Source organism: Panulirus ornatus, chromosome 63 (assembly GCF_036320965.1).
Source record: "Panulirus ornatus isolate Po-2019 chromosome 63, ASM3632096v1, whole genome shotgun sequence".
NCBI lineage: Eukaryota > Metazoa > Arthropoda > Malacostraca > Decapoda > Palinuridae > Panulirus > Panulirus ornatus.
The window spans coordinates 10,195,736-10,213,235 of record NC_092286.1 but is presented as its reverse complement, the minus strand read 5'-3'; the positions used below and the strand labels follow the sequence as shown (position 1 = coordinate 10,213,235).

At 44.5% G+C, this 17,500-nt stretch overlaps 1 protein-coding gene across 1 annotated transcript in view; it reads right to left on the bottom strand.

The window, feature by feature from the left end:
* The window catches only part of LOC139746023 (uncharacterized), a 59,913-nt gene that overhangs the window by 6,256 nt on the left and 36,157 nt on the right, over positions 1-17,500 (bottom strand). The window contains exon 4 of the mRNA XM_071656825.1: positions 3,520-3,615. Coding sequence (XP_071512926.1) covers positions 3,520-3,615 — 96 coding nt within the window. The remainder of the gene's footprint in view (positions 1-3,519; positions 3,616-17,500) is intronic.

The window sequence follows — 17,500 nt, the reverse complement described above, 5'->3', positions numbered from 1 at the left end:
TACAGCAGTGGTTGTGTACACAGTAATGGTTGTGATGGTTGTGGTTACAGCAGTGGTTGTGTACATAGTAATGGTTGTGATGGTTGTGGTTACAGCAGTGGTTGTGTACACAGTAATGGTTGTGATGGTTGTGGTTACAGCAGTGGTTGTGTATATAGCAATGGTTGTGACGGTAAAACTCTTGCCTGTAAAAGGGACGTATGTGATGGTCGCTACAGGCTTGCCATAAGGCCGTAATTCCTAGCAGTTATCATGGTTATTATGATCCTTCTGATACTTCGGGTGGGACGGTAATATAGCATTATCTTAACTGGGAAGCAGTTTATATCTATTTAACAACCCCGGTATACCACATCGTTCCAATTCACTCTATTCCTTGCACGCCTTTCACCCTCCTGCATGTTTAGGCCCCGATCGCTCAAAATCTTTTTCACTCCATCTTTCCACCTCCAATTTGGTCTCCTCCTCGTTCCCTCCACCTTTGACACATATATCCTCTTGGTCAATCTTTCCTCACTCATTCTCCATGTGACCAAACCATATCAAAACACCCTCTTCTGCTCTCTCAACCACGCTCTTTTTATTTCCACACATCTCTCTTACCCTTACGTTACTTACTCGATCAAACCACCTCACACCACACATTGTCCTCAAACATCTCATTTCCAGCACATCCATCCTCCTGCGCACAACTCTATCCATAGCCCACGCCTCGCAACCATACAACATTGTTGGAACCACTATTCCTTCAAACATACCCATTTTTGCTTTCCGAGATAATGTTCTCGTCTTCCACACATTCTTCAAGGCTCCCAGGATTTTCGCCCCCTCCCCCACCCTATGATCCACTTCCGCTTCCATGGTATATATATATATATATATATATATATATATATACATACATATATACTACCACTAGCCGCATTACCCCCCCTTCCCCCCCCCCCCCCGACATATAGCGTTACAAACATACAGAAAATTGGTCACGTGAGGTCGCAATAACCAGGTGTTGACGCTATGGGAAGGGGGGAGGGGGGGGGGGATGAGGTAGAGTGGACGTCGGATCATGAGTCCATTTAGGGTATAGTGGAAAAGGGGTATTTTAGGTTGAGTTTACATGTTAAGGTTAACTTTAAGTTCTCGATGGTATTGGTTTTAAGGTAGAAAGTTACAGGGGTAGGAGTCCATCCTGGGAGATAAATTTCTTCTTTTTCTCCCTTCCAGGATGAAAACTAGGGGGTATGATCCCATCCTGGGAGATAAATTTCTTTTTTTTCCCTACAGGATGAAAACTACGGGGGTATGAGTCCATCCTGGACGATAAATTTCATCTTGTTTTTTCCTACAAGAAGAAAGTTACGGGGTATGAGCCCATCCTGGGAGATGATTTTTTTTTCCTCCACAGGATGAAAACTATGAGGTATGAGCCCATCCTGGGAGATCAATTTCTTCTTTTTTTTCTACAAGATGAAAGCTACGGGGTATGAGTCCATCCTGGGAGATAAATTTCTTTTTTTTTTTCCTACATGATGAAAGCTACGGGTATGAGTCCATCCTGAGAATCAAACTTCTTTTTTTTTTTTTCCTACAGGATGAAAGCTACGGGGTATGAGTCCATCCTGGATGATAAATTTCATTCTTTTCCCTACAGGATGAAAACTACGGGGTGTGAGTCCATCCTAGGATACAAACAGCAACTGGCCCCTCTGAGTACAGCAATGAGCCACGGTGGTTCAGTGCAGGGAGGAGGAGATACGGCAGGAGGGGAAGGTGGTAATTTAGAAAGGGGGAAAAGAAGGGGGAAGTGTATGTGTGTGCGAACTACGGTAGGTACCTAGTTAGAGATGAGACTCAGGGTAGTTATGCTGTGTTATACATATGGGCCGCGACGGTACGATCCTTGAGCAAGGGTCGTACCGTCGTCTACAAGGGTCGTACCGTCGAGCTCAAGGGTCGCACCGTCGAGCTCAAGGGTCGTACCGTCGTGCTCAAGGGTCGTACCGTCGTGCTTAAGGGTCGTACTGTCGTACTCAAGGGTCGTACCGCCGTACTCAAGGGTCGTACCGTCGTGCTTAAGGGTCGTGCCGTCGTGCTCAAGGGTCTTATACCGTCGTACTCAAGGGTCGTACCGTCGTACTCAAGGGTCGTACCTTCGTGCTCAAGGGATCGTACCGTCGTGCTCAAGGGTCGTACCGTCGTGCTCAAGGGTCGTACCCTCGTGCTCAAGGGTCGTACCGTCGTGCTCAAGAGTCGTACCGTTTACTCAAGGGTCGTATCTTCGTCCTTGCCGATCACCATGATGGCGTGTGCAGTTAGGGGTGATAGTTAATGGTCAATACCCTGAATGACGGCTTTACTGAACAGCAAGCGCACTGAATGGGGGCAATAAAAGGACATACCCACTCATTTAAACTCTCTCCCAGATGTTTACAATGTAAATGCATGTAAACTGTAAATCAAGAATTTACGAGAGGCAGAAAATAGACATCTTATGGAAAATGCACAAAAATATATCATATAAAATAACCAGAAATGATATGAGAAAGATTTTGATATAGAATTTAATTTCTATTTTCCTATAGAGAAGCAGTTGGGTTATAGATGCGTCTCTCACCCGAAGGAGAAACGCACTCCACAACACACCCTGGTGACAGACTCACTGGTGAATAGCAACGCACTCTATATACTCACCTACGACTGGCATGACTCACCCTTGGACTTGAGTACGGGGACTCACTGACCCACCTTTGTTCATGAGTAGTGGGGACTCTAGACGTAGGGTTGTACGTGAGTAGGGGACTCACAGACTCACCGTTGTACATGAGTATGGGGACTCATGATGAGTAAGTATGGGGATTCACAGACTCACCGTTGTACATGAGTATGGGGACTCATGATGAGTAAGTATGGGGACTCATGATGAGTAAGTATGGGGACTCACAGACTCATCGTTGTACTTGAGTATGGGGACTCATGATGAGTAAGTATGGGGACTCATGATGAGTAAGTATGGGGACTCACAGACTCACCGTTGTACTTGAGTATGGGGATTCATGATGAGTAAGTATGGGGACTCATGATGAGCAAGTATGGGGACTCATGATGAGTAAGTATGGGGACTCACAGACTCACCGTTGTACTTGAGTATGGGGACTCATGATGAGTAAGTATGGGGACTCATGATGAGTAAGTATGGGGACTCACAGACTCACCGTTGTACTTGAGTATGGGGATTCATGATGAGTAAGTATGGGGACTCATGATGAGTAAGTATGGGGACTCACAGACTCACCATTGTATGGGGACTCATGATGAGTAAGTATGGGGACTCACAGACTCACCGTTGTACTTGAGTATGGGGACTCATGATGAGTAAGTATGGGGACTCATGATGAGTAAGTATGGGGACTCACAGACTCACCATTGTATGGGGACTCATGACGAGTAAGTATGGGGACTCACAGACTCACCATTGTATGGGGACTCATGATGAGTAAGTATGGGGACTCACAGACTCACCGTTGTACTTGAGTATGGAGGCAGCCAGTGGGTCAGCCCGGAGGTGGTCCAGGGGGGGTAGGAGAGGTCGACCCAGCCAGGGGAAGGCTCCTCCACCTGTAAAGGACCAGAAACCAGGTCAGACGCCAGGTCACGAAGGAGGTAGATAGACCAGGTCACGAGGGCGGAAGATAGACCAGGTCACGAGGGTGGTAGATAGACCAGGTCATGAGAGTCGAAGATAAACCAGGCCACGAGGGTGGTAGATAGAGAAGGTCAGGAGGGTGGAAGATAGACCAGGTCATGAGGGTGGAAGATAGACCAGGTCACGAGGGTGATAGATAGACCAGGTTACGAGGGTGGTAAATAGACCAGGTCAAGAGGGTGGAAGATAGACCAGGTCACCCAGGTCACGAGGATGATCAAAATAAAAATAATGATAATGATACAAATATCATTATTACCACTACTACTACTGCAATACTAATTATGACAATAATAATAATGATAATAATAATAATAATAATAACAATAATAATAATAATAACAATAATAATAATAATAATAATAATAATAATAATAATAATAATAATAATAATAATAATAATAATAATACAAAAAATAATAATGATAGCGAGAAAGAGAGAGAGAGAGAGAGAGAGAGAGAGAGAGAGAGAGAGAGAGAGAGAGAGAGAGAGAGAGAGAGATTAAATATTCACCAGTGCAGGTTATCATCTGCAGATAAGGGAAAATCCAATCTGACCTCATCTCACACAATCGTAATCACCCTTAGAACCACACACAGATAATTACTGACTAATGAAGACATCAGGTCGAGGTCACAGGTCATAGACAACGCCTTGTCTGACCTCGCTGCTGATAAAATGTTAAAGAAAAAGAAGATAAATTCATCATATCTTACATTCATGTCATATAATTATTAATAGCAATCTAACACTGATGTGTCAATCTGTGTTTTACATCCGTTGTGCTCGACACATTTTTTTTTGTGGATAGCTTACAGTTTGTATCACATTGTCGACTTTGTGTGTACGTGGGATGGACAAGGTAATTCATGTGCAGATTTCATACATACACAAATCACTCTCGACATTCATGAACAGCTGGGTTGGGTGTGGGCCAGCGACCTTGTCCGGGAACTCGAACACCGGCCCTTCAGTGGTATGGGTCGAATCGCATACCACCACGCCACGGAGGGCCCCATGCCTGTGTGCGTGTGTGTGTGTGTGTGTGTGTGTGTGTGTGTGTGTGTGTGTGTGTGTATAATATCGTCCCATGAATCATGCATGAATTCATGTCAATAAATATCACACGCTCCCACTGTTCATAAACATCAAACTACGCCCCGCTAACCACGACCGACCACCGAGGCCAATCCCCGTACATCACCCACCATCTTGGCGAGGGTTTATGTACCCGACTTATGAGCAAGCCTAACAACCCCGTTTTACCCGCAATGCTCAAATATATCAGAGTGGAGAAAGAGCCCGAGCCCACAAGTCTGCCCTCGGGCGTTTTGCGGTGGAGGTATTTCTCAATAATTCATTTAATACCGCGTAACGACCGGCTTTCGCATTTAATCACGAAAGCAACGAGGTATACCGACCGCCTCCTCTCTCTCTCTCTCTCTCTCTCTCTCTCTCTCTCTCTCTCTCTCTCTCTCTCTCTCTCTCTCTCTCTCTCTCTTCCCCCTCCCGCCCGCGCCATTTTTCAGCACGCACGTCTAGCAAACATGTCCAGCGATCATTTTCACGAACGGCACACCTTAAATAGAACCAAACATTTCCAGTTATTATTTCCACGAACGAGCAACTTAAACAGGACTAAACATTTCCAGCAATGATTCTTCGCGAACATATACACCTTAAAATCAGACAGGTCCAACGAACGTTTTAACAAACACTCACACCTTAAACAAGTAAACACGTGCAACGATCAGTTTCACACACGCATACATTAACAAAAAAGCAAACATGACCGGCGATTGTTTTCACGAACGCACACCTCAAAGAAACACAAACAGCGATCATTCATGCCAACGCAACACCCCTAAACAGAGGCAAACATCTCCAGCTATCTTTTTCACGAACGCACAACTTACAAACACAAACACGTACAGCGATCACTCATACCAACGCAACACCCCTAAACAGAGGCAAACATCTCCAGCGATCGTTTTCACGAACGCACACCTTAAGCACACAGTGGCAACTTATCACGTAATGGGCGCACTCAACACTGGCCATTACAGAGCGGCAAGCGGGCTGAGTCCACAGATAAACTACACGAGGTGGGTACATAGTGAGCGGGCGGCACGCTTACCTGGGCCCAGCAGCCAGCGCTCTGTGGGTAATGGTGGCGCGACACGCAGTGAGAGAGAGAGAGAGAGAGAGAGAGAGAGAGAGAGAGAGAGAGAGAGAGAGAGAGAGAGAGAGAGAGAGAGAGAAATAACGCGAGATTTTTTTTTACCAAGAAGCAAGGACAGCGCGTAGCGCTCACCACATTTCTCTCTCTCTCTCTCTCTCTCTCTCTCTCTCTCTCTCTCTCTCTCTCTCTCTCTCTCTCTCTCTCTCTCGTATCGGGAGGATTACTGACGGACTGCGTAGCGAGCCAGCAGCACTTCAGTGGCTGTCAAGTGCCACTCCCCTGGACCACGTACGTACCTGTCTCTTCTTTCCGCCACAGGCAGCGCTGCTGGGCTTTCGCTCCACCACCATACAACCTCCTCATCTCTCACACATATAACAACACTTGTAACAACACCGTAACTCACACGACTCGCACTTCGTAACTCTTTAAGATCTTTCCTGCGGTGAGTGCTACGCGCTAGCCCTGCCTTCTGGCGAGTGGTAAGTACTTGAAAGCTCTCTCTCTCTCTCTCTCTCTCTCTCTCTCTCTCTCTCTCTCTCTCTCTCTCTCTCTCTCCTCAAGCACATCATAAAAAGGGTTCTAAGGCGCTACACACACGAGCGAAGAGGGTTAGAAATGAGTAGAGGGAAGGAGGCGCATGACACTCTGCGCATGACACTCTGCGCATGACACTCTGCGCATGACAAAAAAAATTGAAGGCAGTAGCCACGGCGTGTTTGAAAGAAGAATGAAAACATCGCACTGTTGAAGAAATATAGAAATGATATATACTGTACCTCAAATGTACGAACATACGAAAGTTTAATGGTTAATAATAATAATAATAATAATAATAATAATAATAATAATAATAATAATAATAATAATAACCTCTCAAAGAAATCGCATTCCGGGGAGGCGGCGGGAGTCGGATTCGGTCCGCAGTGACACAAACGAGCCGTGACAAGGGCTAACCGCATTTCAAGATGGCGGCGGGCGGGCGGGCGAGGAGAGGTGGCTGGCGCCATGTGATAGTGGCGCTCCTCAGATTCAGCCCGCGATAGCGAGAGGCGAGATGAAAGTGGAAACACGAGAAACGCATCGGATTTTCCAGCCAGGGCCCCTAGGAACGGAGGAGGAGGGGGAGATCGACCATTCCTCCTAACAAGAGAGGAGAAAATTAGATACCCACTTGGATAGTCGCGTCCGACATAGAGAGAGAGAGAGAGAGAGAGAGAGGGTCGTGTTTACATTGTGATCGTGTGCGCGCGCACGTCTCGCCGCGCAAGACAAGTGAAACGTGATATCCGCGCCGGATTTACTTAGTTTTCTTTTTTATTTAAATTCTAACTTCTTTCTTTCCTTTTTCTTTTTTTTTTTGCATTTAATTCTTATAGACCATTATAGTAAGAACGTTTTCATGATAGCCTAATGAATGACTTACGTGAATGAAGGATAGAAAGTAGTTTTGAAGTTTGAGTTACTTTTGGTTTTGAGAAATTTGCGAAATTTTCTGTCGATTACGATTGATGGAGGTGATGGAGCGTGTTGTTGTGGGGGAGATGATGGAGCGTGGGGTTGTGAGGGAGATGATGGAGAGTTGTGTTGTGATGGAGATGATGGAGCTTGGGGTTGTGATGGAGATGATGGAGCGTGGGGTTTTGAGGGAGATGATGGAGCGTGGTAGTTGCGATGAAGATGATGGAGTGTGTGTGTGTACCGTACAGGGAGGGAGTTCTACACTGGTAGGGGGCCCCCATCTCTTTCTCTCCTGTGTTATACACCATTTTGGACCAGTGTAATGCTGTCCACAACCACAGACTCACGATTCACAACACTCCCTCCAACCACCACACATCTTTTTTCCATCGTCTTGCTCAATTTCGTATCACAACCTCTGGTTGTTCTTTCCCTTTGGAGCTTTTGAGGAACAGTTAGTTGCTGGCATTGTCAAAATGGGTTGAAAGAAAACTGAAAAGGTTGTGATCAAGTCACGCCTTACTCTTCTCTCTTCTGTGGTGGACAAATCTCTGGCCTCTAACATTTCAAAGTCGGTTTTGTGATTTGATGTAAAATCCTCCTCACCCTCACTCTGTACTTCCCTCATGACCTTGGCATCATCAACCAACATGTACAGGTTTGAGTCACGTACTTCTGGAAGGTTTATATTAGACAGATCAAGAAGAATAGCGGTCCTCCACCAGTTACCTGGGGCATGCCAGTTGGTCAACACAAACCAGGATGGATGAACCTCCTCCTCGTCTCACATACGTCTTTTGTTCCCTTCTATTAAGGTCATTTTCAATCCCTTGGAGTTTTTTTCCCCCACGTGTTCCTCCCCGAGTACCCAGTCTTTCTATCGACCTCCTGTGCGACACAGTGTCAAAGGCTTTCTGGCAGTCCAAATACATGCGACCCATCCAGCCGTTTCTTGTGTCTCCATCAGAAGCTTGAGAGTTTGTTATACATAATTTCTTCCTCTTGAATTCATGGTGTTTCTTTTTACTTATGTAGTTTCTCCTTTGCATGAAGTCATACATTTCATCTTTCATTATCTTTTTCCAGTACTATAAACTGGTACATAACTTCCTAGTTTCTCTTTGTTCCAATAGGTATCACGTCTCGTTTTTCTCCACTTCTCCTAACACTTTACAACCTCTCGTTACTCTACATCATCGAGATCCCACGGTAGAATAATCGACCTTACATGGGTCAAGGTCATATACCTATCTGGTGTACGTGTTTCCTTGATATTCCAATGATGTACTCTGAGACCACCCCACCACCCCGTTTCATCTCAGTGGTGTCTGGGGCTATGGCGTCTTCCACTTGAGGAAAAAAAAACCACATTTTCCACTTATTATTCAGTTCCTGCCATGTCCTTCCTTCCATCTTCTGACACTCGTCCTTGTAAGTTCCTTACCATCCTGATTAGCTGGTCTTCGAGAGATAATTTCCTGCTGATCAATTTGAGGAAGATATAGAAATTATAGATTATCTCCTTCCGTTTATATACACACACAAAAAAATCTCAAAATTTCTCTCTCTCTCTCTCTCTCTCTCTCTCTCTCTCTCTCTCTCTCTCTCTCTCTCTCTCTCTCTCTCTCTCTCTCCTTTTCTTATCGTCAACCCTTCTCTATAGCCAGGTTAGGTTAGCGAGTGTGTGTGTGTGTGTGTGTGTGTGTAGCATCCCTCCCCCCAACCCTCCCACTCAGACCAGGGGTAACCTAACCATGCTTATCACCGCCTCTACCACATACCCACACCTACAACTACTCTCACACCTTACAACTACTCACACAACCTTACACCTACTCCTCACGACCTTACAACTACCTCACAACCTTACACCTACTCTCACTACCTTACAACTACTCTCTACAACCTTACAACTACCTCACAACCTTACACCTACTCTCACACCTTACACCTACTCTCACACCTTACAACTACTCTCACACCTTACAACTACTCACACAACCTTACACCTACTCTCACAACCTACACCTACTCTCACAACCGTACAACTACTCTCACGACCTTACAACTACTCTCCCAACCTTACAACTACTCTCCACAACCTTACAACTACTCTCCCAACCTTACAACTACCTCACAACCTTACAACTACTACAACTACTCTCACAACCTTACAACTACTCACACAACCTTACAACTACTCACACAACCTTACAACTACTCTCCCAACCTTACAACTACTCTCACAACCTTACAACTACTCACACAACCTTACACCTACCTCTCACGACCTTACAACTACCTCACAACCTTACACCTACTCTCACAACCTACACCTACTCTCACAACCATACACCTACTCTCACAACCTTACCACTACTCTCACAACCTACACCTACTCTCACACCTTACACCTACTCTCACAACCTACACCTACTCTCACACCTTACAACTACTCTCCACAACCTTACAACTACCTCACAACCTTACAACTTACTCTCACAACCTACACCTACTCTCACAACCTACAACTACTCTCACACCTTACAACTACTCTCACAACCTTACAACTACTCTCCACAACCTTACACCTACCTCTCACGACCTTACCACTACTCTCACAACCTACACCTACTCTCACAACCTACACCTACTCTCACTACCTTACAACTACTCTCAACAACCTTACACCTACTCTCACAACCTACACCTACTCTCACTACCTTACAACTACTCCACAACCTTACACCTACTCTCACAACCTACACCTACTCTCACACCTTACAACTACTCTCCCAACCTTACAACTACCTCACAACCTTACAACTACTCTCACAACCTACACCTACTCTCACAACCTACACCTACTCTCACAACCTTACAACTACCTCACAACCTTACACCTACTCTCACAACCTTACACCTACCTCACGACCTTACAACTACCTCACAACCTTACAACCTACTCTCACAACCTTACACCAACTCTCACGACCTTAACAACTACTCTCACAACCATACACCTACTCTCACAACCTTACAACTACTTCTCACAACCTTACAAATACTCTCACAACCTTACAACACTCTCACAACCTTACAACACCTACTCTCACGGACCTTACAACTACTACAACTACTCTCACTACCTTACAACTACTCTCTACAACCTTACAACTACTCTCTACAACCTTACAACTATCTCACGACCTTACAACTACACTCACGACCTTACAACTACTCTCTCGACCTTACAACTACTCCACGACCTTACAACTATCTCACGACCTTACAACTACTTCTCACAACCTTACAACTACTCTCACGACCTTTCAACTACTCTCACAACCATACAACTACTCTCACGACCTGACAACTACTCTCACACCTTACAACTACTCTCACGACCTTAAAACTACTCTCACAACCTACAACTACTCTCAACGACCTTACAACTACTTCACAACCTTACACCTTACTCTCACGACCTTAAAACTACTCTCACAACCGTTACACCTACTCTCACGGACCTTACAACTACTTCTCACAACCTTACAACTACTCTCACGACCTTACAACTACTCCTCACAACCTTACAACTACTCTCACGACCTTACAACTACTCTCACGACCTTACAACTACTCTCACGACCTTACAACTACTCTCCCAACCTTACAACTACTCCACAACCTTACACCTACTCCTCACGACCTTACACCTACTCTCAACGACCTTACAACAACTCTCACAACCTTACAAATACTCTCACAACCTTACACCTACTCTCACGGACCTTACAACTACTCTTCACAACCTTACAACAACTCTCACAACCTTACAAATACTCTCACAACCTTACACCAACTCTCACGACCTTACAAACTACTCTCACAACCTTACAACTATCTCACGACCTTACAACACTCTCACAACCTTACACCTTACTCTCACGACCTTACAATACTCTCACAACCTTACAACTATCTCACGACCTTACACCTACTCTCACGACTTACAACTACTCTCACAACCTTACAACTACTCACACAACCTTACACCTACTCTCACAACCTACAACTACTCTCACGACCTTTCAACTACTCTCACAACCTTACAACTACTCTCTACAACCTTACAACTACTCTCACAACCTTACAACTATCTCACGACCTTACAACTACTCTCACGACCTTACAACTACTCTTCACAACCTTACACCTTACTCTCACGACCTTACAACAACTCTCACAACCTTACACTACTCTCACGACCTTACAACTACTCTCACGACCTTTCAACTACTCTCACAACCTTACACCTACGCTCACGACCTTACAACTATCTCACGACCTTACAACTATCTCACGACCTTACAATACTCTCACAACCTTACAAATACTCTCACAACCTTACAACTCTCTCACGACCTTACAAATACTCTCACAACCTTACAACTATCTCACGACCTTACAACTATCTCACGACCTTACACTACTCTCACGACCTTAAAACTACTCTCACAACCTTACAACAACTCTCACAACCATACAACTACTCTCACGACCTTTCAACTACTCTCACAACCTTACAACTATCTCACGACCTTACAACAACTCTCACAACCTTACAACTACTACAACTACTCTCAACAACCTTACAACTATCTCACGACCTTACAACAACTCTCACAACCTTACAACAACTCTCACAACCTTACAACTACTCTCACGACCTGACAACTACTCTCACAACCATACAACTACTCTCACGACCTTACAAATACTCTCACAACCTTACAACTACTCTCACGACCTTAACAACTACTCTCACGACCTTTCAACTACTCTCACAACCGTACAACTACTCTCACGACCTGACAACTACTCTCACAACCTTACAACTACTCTCAACGACCTTACAACTAACTCTCACAACCTTACAACTACTTCTCACAACCTTACAAATACTCTCACAACCTTACAAATACTCTCACAACCTTACAACTACTACAACTACTCTCACTACCTTACAACTACTCTCTACAACCTTACAACTACTACAACTACTCTCAACGACCTTACAACAACTCTCACAACCTTACACCTAACTCTCACGACCTTACAAATACTCTCACAACCTTACAAATACTCTCACAACCTTACACCTTACTCTCACGACCTTAACAACTACTCTCACACCTTACACCTACTCACACGACCTTACAACTATCTCACGACCTTACAACTACACTCACGACCTTACAACTACTCTCACGACCTTACAACTACTCTCACAACCTTACACCTACTCTCACGACCTTACAACTACTCTCACAACCTTACAACTACTCTCACAACCTTACAACTACTCTCACGACCTTACAACTACTCTCACAACCTTACACCTACTCTCACGACCTTACAACTACTCTCACAACCTTACAACTACTCTCACGACCTTACAACTACTCTCACACCTTACAACTACTCTCACAACCTTACAACTACTCTCACGACCTTACAACTACTCTCACAACCTTACACCTACTCTCACGACCTTACAACTACTCTCACAACCTTACAACTACTCTCACAACCTTACAACTACTCTCACGACCTTACAACTACTCTCACGACCTTACAACTACTCTCACAACCTTACAACTACTCTCACGACCTTACAACTACTCTCACAACCTTACAACTACTCTCACGACCTTACAACTACTCTCACAACCTTACACCTACTCTCACGACCTTACAACTACTCTCACACCTTACAACTACTCTCACAACCTTACAACTACTCTCACAACCTTACACCTACTCTCACGACCTTACAACTACTCTCACAACCTTACACCTACTCTCACGACCTTACAACTACTCTCACAACCTTACAACTACTCTCACAACCTTACACCTACTCTCACGACCTTACAACTACTCTCACAACCTTACAACTACTCTCACAACCTTACAACTACTCTCACAACCTTACAACTACTCTCACAACCTTACAACTACTCTCACGACCTTACAACTACTCTCACAACCTTACACCTACTCTCACGACCTTACAACTACTCTCACAACCTTACAACTACTCTCACAACCTTACACCTACTCTCACGACCTTACAACTACTCTCACAACCTTACACCTACTCTCACGACCTTACAACTACTCTCACAACCTTACAACTACTCTCACGACCTTACAACTACTCTCACAACCTTACAACTACTCTCACAACCTTACAACTACTCTCACAACCTTACACCTACTCTCACGACCTTACAACTACTCTCACAACCTTACAACTACTCTCACAACCTTACAACTACTCTCACAACCTTACAACTACTCTCACGACCTTACAACTACTCTCACAACCTTACAACTACTCTCACAACCTTACACCTACTCTCACGACCTTACAACTACTCTCACAACCTTACACCTACTCTCACGACCTTACAACTACTCTCACAACCTTACAACTACTCTCACAACCTTACACCTACTCTCACGACCTTACAACTACTCTCACAACCTTACACCTACTCTCACGACCTTACAACTACTCTCACAACCTTACACCTACTCTCACGACCTTACAACTACTCTCACAACCTTACAACTACTCTCACAACCTTACACCTACTCTCACGACCTTACAACTACTCTCACAACCTTACACCTACTCTCACGACCTTACAACTACTCTCACAACCTTACACCTACTCTCACGACCTTACAACTACTCTCACAACCTTACACCTACTCTCACGACCTTACAACTACTCTCACAACCTTACAACTACTCTCACAACCTTACACCTACTCTCACGACCTTACAACTACTCTCACAACCTTACAACTACTCTCACAACCTTACACCTACTCTCACGACCTTACAACTACTCTCACAACCTTACAACTACTCTCACAACCTTACACCTACTCTCACGACCTTACAACTACTCTCACAACCTTACAACTACTCTCACAACCTTACACCTACTCTCACGACCTTACAACTACTCTCACAACCTTACAACTACTCTCACAACCTTACACCTACTCTCACGACCTTACAACTACTCTCACGACCTTACAACTACTCTCACGACCTTACAACTACTCTCACAACCTTACACCTACTCTCACGACCTTACAACTACTCTCACAACCTTACAACTACTCTCACAACCTTACACCTACTCTCACAACCTTACACCTACTCTCACGACCTTACAACTACTCTCACAACCTTACACCTACTCTCACGACCTTACAACTACTCTCACAACCTTACAACTACTCTCACAACCTTACACCTACTCTCACGACCTTACAACTACTCTCACGACCTTACAACTACTCTCACAACCTTACAACTACTCTCACAACCTTACAACTACTCTCACAACCTTACAACTACTCTCACAACCTTACACCTACTCTCACGACCTTACAACTACTCTCACGACCTTACAACTACTCTCACAACCTTACAACTACTCTCACAACCTTACAACTACTCTCACAACCTTACAACTACTCTCACAACCTTACACCTACTCTCACGACCTTACAACTACTCTCACGACCTTACAACTACTCTCACGACCTTACAACTACTCTCACAACCTTACAACTACTCTCACAACCTTACAACTACTCTCACAACCTTACAACTACTCTCACAACCTTACAACTACTCTCACAACCTTACACCTACTCTCACGACCTTACAACTACTCTCACAACCTTACACCTACTCTCACGACCTTACAACTACTCTCACAACCTTACAACTACTCTCACAACCTTACAACTACTCTCACAACCTTACAACTACTCTCACAACCTTACAACTACTCTCACAACCTTACACCTACTCTCACGACCTTACAACTACTCTCACAACCTTACACCTACTCTCACGACCTTACAACTACTCTCACAACCTTACAACTACTCTCACAACCTTACAACTACTCTCACAACCTTACACCTACTCTCACGACCTTACAACTACTCTCACAACCTTACAACTACTCTCACGACCTTACAACTACTACAACTACTCTCACGACCTTACAACTACTACAACTACTCTCATGACCTTACAACTACTCTCACAATCTCCCCACCCGCTCTGCCAGACTGCTCAAGGGGGCTGGGGAGAATACCCCCCTCCCCCCCTTCTAATGGCCAAATTACATGGGGGAGGAGGAGGAGGGGGGGAGCGCCGCCCCCGCTTCAATATTTAATGGTTGAGGCGAGGAAACACCACGCCCCCCCACCCCCCACCCAACCCCCCATAAATAAATGCATGCTGAGCCCAGCCCCAGCCCCCCACCCCCCACCTGCCATTAGTGGAGTGCCTGGGAGTTAAAGGGTGCGTGGGGGGGGGGGAGGGGGAGTTTAAGGGAGGTGCCCGGGTGTGAAGGGGAGATGTATGGGGGGCTGCATGGGAGTACAGACCGGGGGGGGGGGGAGGGCATTGCATGGTAGATTGCATGATGGACGAGGATAGTGAAGCAGAGGGCTCCTTCCCCCCCACCCCCCACCCCACATTTTCTCTGGGGGCTTGGGACTTTAGGGGTTGACCATCTCCGGGGTTACAGAGAGGGTTAATAAGGTCACTGAGAGGTTTATCTGGGGGGTACTTTTAAGTCTGGAGATAGTTATCTCTGGGGAATTCATACCTTCGAGAGGTTTATGCTTTATCTTGGGCATTATGAGGTCTCAGGGGTTTATCTGGGGTATCATTTATTTGTTTATTATAAAGTCTTGTGAATGTAGGGGGTTTTATCTGGGGTACTATCAGTCCCCATAGATTTATCTGGGGGTGTTGTGACGCGAATATCGTTTGCTGGTAATTGGTTTAGACAGGTTTATCTACTGGGGGCTGTGAGAGTACCAAGGGGTTTCAAGTGGTTTTTATTGGTTTTAATGTAAGCTTCAAAGGGTTTTTATGGAATTATTCTAGGTTTTTAGATGTACCATTTGGAAGTGTAGGTTTTTATGGTTTAATAAATAATTGATAAGGTTATCATGCATTTTTTGGAGGTTTCGTTTCGTTTAAGTGATTCTCAGTGAGATTTTAATCAAGTAATACTCACATGTCAGGTTTAACGGGATTCAAGTTCTGAGACACGACTAATTCTTCACGTCAGACATTTATGACCAATGAGGCACGAGAAATTCAATACGTCAGAGAAATATGACCAATGAAGCACGAGAAATTCATTACATCAAATATATATGACCAATGAGGCACGAGAAATTCATTACATCATAACGTTCATGACCAATGAGGCACGAATTATTCATTAAGTGATGACATTTTAGGCCAATGAGGCACGAGAAATTCATTGCATCATGATGTTCATGACCAATGAGGCACGGGTTACTAGTTACGTGATGGCTTTTCTGACCAATGAGGCAGGAGAAATTCATTACGTCATGAAGTTCATGACCAATGAGGCACGAGAAATTCATAACGTCAGATATCTATGACCAATGAGGCACGAGTTGCTCATTACGTGATGACATTTTTGACCAATGAGGCATGAGAAATTCATTACGTCAGGTACTTATGACCAATGAGATACGAGAAATTCATTTCGTCACGACGTTCATGACCAATGAGGCAAGAGTTGCTCATTACGTAAAAACATCTTTGACCAATGAGGTACGAGAAATTCATTACGTCAGATATTCATAACCAATGAGAAACGAGAAATTCATTACGTCACGATATTTATGACCAATGAGGCAAAGTTGCTCATTACGTCTAACATTTTTGACCAATGAGGTACGAGAAATTAAGTACGTCAGATATTTATAACCAATGAGAAACGAGAATTTCATTACGTCACGATATTTATGACCAATAAGGCAAGAGCTGCTCATTACGTGATGACATTTTTGGCCAATGAGGCACGATGAATACATTACATCATGACGTTCATGACCAATGAGGCACGAATTACTCATTACGTGATGACATTTTAGGCCAATGAGACACAAGAATTTCATTACATCATGACGTTCATAGCCAATAAGGCACGAGTTACTCATTACGTGTGACTTTTCTGACCAATGAGGCACAAGAAATTCATTATGTCAGAGATTT